This window comes from Myripristis murdjan, chromosome 6 (assembly GCF_902150065.1).
Source record: "Myripristis murdjan chromosome 6, fMyrMur1.1, whole genome shotgun sequence".
Taxonomy (NCBI): domain Eukaryota; kingdom Metazoa; phylum Chordata; class Actinopteri; order Holocentriformes; family Holocentridae; genus Myripristis; species Myripristis murdjan.
Genome location: NC_043985.1, coordinates 15,522,892 through 15,527,092, shown reverse-complemented (window position 1 = coordinate 15,527,092; position 4,201 = coordinate 15,522,892). Strand labels below are relative to the sequence as shown.

Here is a 4,201-nt window from a genome sequence, read left to right as displayed (position 1 = left end):
CCTATGTTCAAACTATGTTTGTGTTATAGAGTCAGCCTTTCTTAATGGTCATCAGACTGACACTCCAACCACATACCATAAAAAACACATTATTTAGTGAGAATATCATTAATGATATTAATATTAATATAATTCATATCATTAACACAGCAGTTTTCACAGAAAGTAACTTAGTCATCTGCTTTTGATTCTAAAAGGAGTGAAATTATAGTACATGCAATACAAGGTAAAATTTGTTATGTGGTATCATAACCTGAAATCCAGGAGAATGTTTTGCTATGTTATAGTATAAAGGAATCGTTTCAGCTGAAATTAAAGGTGTAACAGTGTTCATGGTAAAACTTTAATTCAGAGTGGCATAACATAAAATAACTTCTTTTCAAATAGGCTAACCAAACTAAGCTACAAGCAACAACATTTGGATAATAGGTGCCAGTGTTAATTCTTCTTGTTAATCGTTGTGCCATATCAACATTCATTAAGTTTAATTATGACACCAGATGAAAATCAAAATCTCCAGTGGATGTGTAATTTTATTCCATCCAAATAGACAACATGCATGACAATAATAGACTCAGCTACTCAGAGGGTGAACATCAAAAAATATTTTGAGGGTGTTGCCCTGCTTCCTGTTCCTGGCCTGACACATTTGATGGATTCTGCCAATTCTGCCTCATCCTTGAAAGTTTTCTCTTGTTTTGTCTCAAAATCACATTTGACTCCTGATGTTTGGCAAAAAAAAACAAAACATAAAATACCTGACAACCCTCCACTCTGTCAGCTGATGAGAGAAACACAAGACAGCCAGGAGCAAACAGAGAGGGGGCATCACAACTATCATCAGAACACAGTCAACTTTTTATCTTGGACCTACACAGTAATACTATGCATTTAAACCTTTGCATATATACAGGGTGTACAGTACATTGTTATTGCTCTCTGCTATATTTTCAACAATCCTTGAACTGTTGAAGTATCCTATGTAATATTTTGGGGAGAGTCATGGCGTACCATGGCATGTCTCAGTTGAAGTAAGATATTTTACATGATTACATTACCTCAAGAATAATGTGTTTGTTCACAGGCCATTGGCATTTCGGTTATTTTCAAAAACACATTCAAAATACTAAAGTGGCATATGGATCAGTATTGTTGCAGTAATATACAGGATATATGACCTGAACCTTTTTTCTCACTCCTCTAAAACAGCTAAAAGCAACATATCTTTAAATAAATTCCTTTTGAGATAAAAGCTGATATTGTGTCTTTCATTTTATTTTCATGACAATGAAGTAAATGAAATAAAGTATTAATGTTTTTGTCAGTCTGGCTTTTAAATTATCTTTATGAAATAGTCCAAAGAAACATGATTCTAAAAGCAAGTTTGCAGTAATGTGGTGAAAGTAACTGAACTCTAGTAAATATATACTTCAGATACCATTTACAGAAAATGAGTAACTCAGATCAGATCAGAGCTCAAAGTGACAGAGACAACAAGTAATGGTGTGTGCAGAAAAAGAAAAAAGGATAGAGCGCTACTGGAATCCCCTTCACTGGTGCTCATGGAGTATGTGGGGAAAGTAATGAAAAGGGAAAAAGGAGTGAAATCCAGGACCTCAAGTGAATTAATAGGTTTAAAAGGCCTTTAATTAATAGGGCTTAAACATTAAAACCACCGACATGTTTCGGCCATGCGGCCTTTCTCAAGGTGTTTGGCATCAAGAATGGGGAAGACGAAAGGAGGAAGTTATAGATATCCGTCCACGCCCATAGGTGGGAGGGCTGAGTGGTGCAATGCCGCAAGTGTCCTCCGGGGGTGTAGAAACATAGAAGTGGAAGCAAATGAATGAAAAACAAATTCTAACATCTGTCCTACATAATATTCAGAAAATAATGGAAGCAAGTGAGTAAAAAAGCAAATGATATATTCTGACTAACATAAACAAAACATTCATTAGAGATAAGAAGAGAGGTCAAAATCCTAATTAAGGCCTGGGTGACTGGTTGCCTTAAGGGCATGAATCCAGTAGCCTCTCTTTGTTTGAGTTGCTTAATTTTGTCGCCTCCCCTGGCATCAAGAAGTATAACCTCTATACCAGTCACCTTAAGGGTAGCATCGCTGACATGGTTAGCTTCTTTGAAATGTTTTGCCATGGGGTAGTTGAGGTTCCCAGTATGAATGGCATAGCGATGTTCTGCAACCCTGTCATGGAGCCTCCTCTTGGTGAGGCCTACATAAAAGCAGCCACAGATACACACGAGACGGTACACTACATGGGTTGCATTACAATTGATGAAGCCATTGATCTGATACTTCTTATTAGTGAACACATCATAAAAATGATCAGTCTTCACCATGTTCTCACAATAATTACAGTGACCACAGCGGAAGTTCCCCCTGGGTTGACGTAGCCAAGTGTCATGTTTGGGACCTGGAAGGTAGCTCCTGACAAGTTTGTCCCTGACTGTAGGAGCCCTTTTGAAACAGATTCCAGGAGGCTCTGTAGTAATGGTGTGTGTTTCTAAATGTGGCTTTGACTAATTCCTGGAGCGGCACTAACATGAAAACAGATGATTGGTCAAAATCTTGGAAACAGATGCCTTCATTTCCAGATTAAATTCTCATTTTTTTTTTCTTTAGATAATGGATCCTATCAATTCCCTTGAGACTGAAGACAACTTTGAGGAAAAGTGTGCTGTGTCACTGCCTCCCTCACGTTTGTCCTATGTCCCTCCCACACTGAGAGAGGGTGAGCTTTACCACGTCTTCATTAGCTACAGCAGCACTGACTATCGCTGGACCCACTCCCTCATCAACCAGTTGGAGTCCTGCGGCCTGCAGGTCTGCTACCACGAGCGAGACTTCATCCCCGGCCACACCGTGTTGGAGAACATGTCCGAGTGCATCCAGGAGAGCCAGAAGGTCCTGCTGGTCCTCAACCCCGAGTTTGTGAGGAGCCGCTGGTGTCTCCTGGAGGCCAACATGTCTCTGTTCAGGAACTGCCTGGAGAGGAAGCCCATGTTGCCAGTGCTGCTGGAGCCAGGAGTCTCTGTTCCTCTCCACCTCTGCCACCTCACCTACTTGGAGGCCAGGGACCCAGACTTCATCAGTAAGGTGCTCAAGGTGCTCTGCACCCCTGACCAGCAGCTTCAAGGCTCCACTGTGGCGCCCTTCCAGCCACCCTCGATCTACAATGGGAAGGCCCTGCAGCCTTTGACTGCTGCCAATGAGGAGGGAGTCCAGAAATGGGACGCTGGTCAGTTCAGTAACATGGAGGTGCCAGACCAACTGCGTTTGGTTATTGAGGATCAAGAGAAATACAGGATGGCTGTGAGGATGATCAACAGTGTGTCTGACAGTAAAGTGTGGCTGCGTCCTGTCTGGCAAAGAGCACTGGTTATTATTACTGGTGTGATATTTTGTATAGTCACTCTAGTTTTTCTTGTATTTACAGAATTTCTAATACTGGAGCAACCTTCTGATGCCGAACCAATCGCAGTTTTAATTTTTTTCTGTGTACCTTTGGGATTGCTAATTATGATTGGTCTCTGGATGAATGATGATAAGAAGTATGTTGTGAGAGAAATGCAAAAAGCTGTCGGTAAAGCAAACACAATCCTTTATGAAGAGAAAGTATTAATGCGCTGTCAATCAAACACCAAAATCTATCCAGTTTATGTTTCTCTGGATGGCTGCAGACGTGAGTTTGCAGAAACATTTTCTGAGCAGGTCTGTGCTGAGGAGATGTTTCAAAGAGCTCTTTTCTTCTTCTCATCAGGATACGCCTGCTGCCTGGCCAAAAGACACTTCCCATTTCCCCAACCCAGCACCACTGGTCACCTAGAGGGAGGGGTGTGCTTCTGCCAGTATGTTTCCTTGCAGATGAGCAGAGAGGAGTGGAAATAACAGTAGCAGAGGGCATAGATCATAAAACTAGTAAAAACTATTATGCAATACACACACATAGCCAGGCTGATGCTGACTGTATGGTGCAGCACCGGTCTAGAGTCTGATGTTAGCCAAACTAATATATATACACACATATATATATATATATATATATACACACACACACACATATATATATATATATATATATATATATATATATATATATATATATATATATATATATAAAGCTGCTGCATGCTCAGATTTGTTCAGTCAGTTTGGAATAATGTTTTCATTGTGAACTGACTG

The 4,201-nt window shown here is 40.4% G+C and overlaps 1 protein-coding gene across 1 annotated transcript; it reads left to right on the top strand.

The window, feature by feature from the left end:
- Positions 1-2,634: 2,634 nt before the first annotated feature.
- LOC115360536 (uncharacterized) lies at positions 2,635-3,907 on the top strand. The gene is made up of 2 exons (XM_030053510.1): positions 2,635-3,359; positions 3,780-3,907. Exons 1-2 carry the CDS (start codon positions 2,645-2,647, stop codon positions 3,905-3,907), a joined length of 843 nt encoding a protein of 280 aa, XP_029909370.1. The 5' UTR covers positions 2,635-2,644.
- Positions 3,908-4,201: the final 294 nt, after the last annotated feature.

Bases quoted from the DNA above. Each gene is read 5' to 3' on its own strand.
- LOC115360536 (XM_030053510.1), top strand. From the start codon at position 2,645: ATGGATCCTATCAATTCCCTTGAGACTGAAGACAACTTTGAGGAAAAG. The intron at 3,360-3,779 runs GTAAAGTGTGGC...TCTTCTCATCAG, and splicing joins GATCAACAGTGTGTCTGACA to GATACGCCTGCTGCCTGGCC.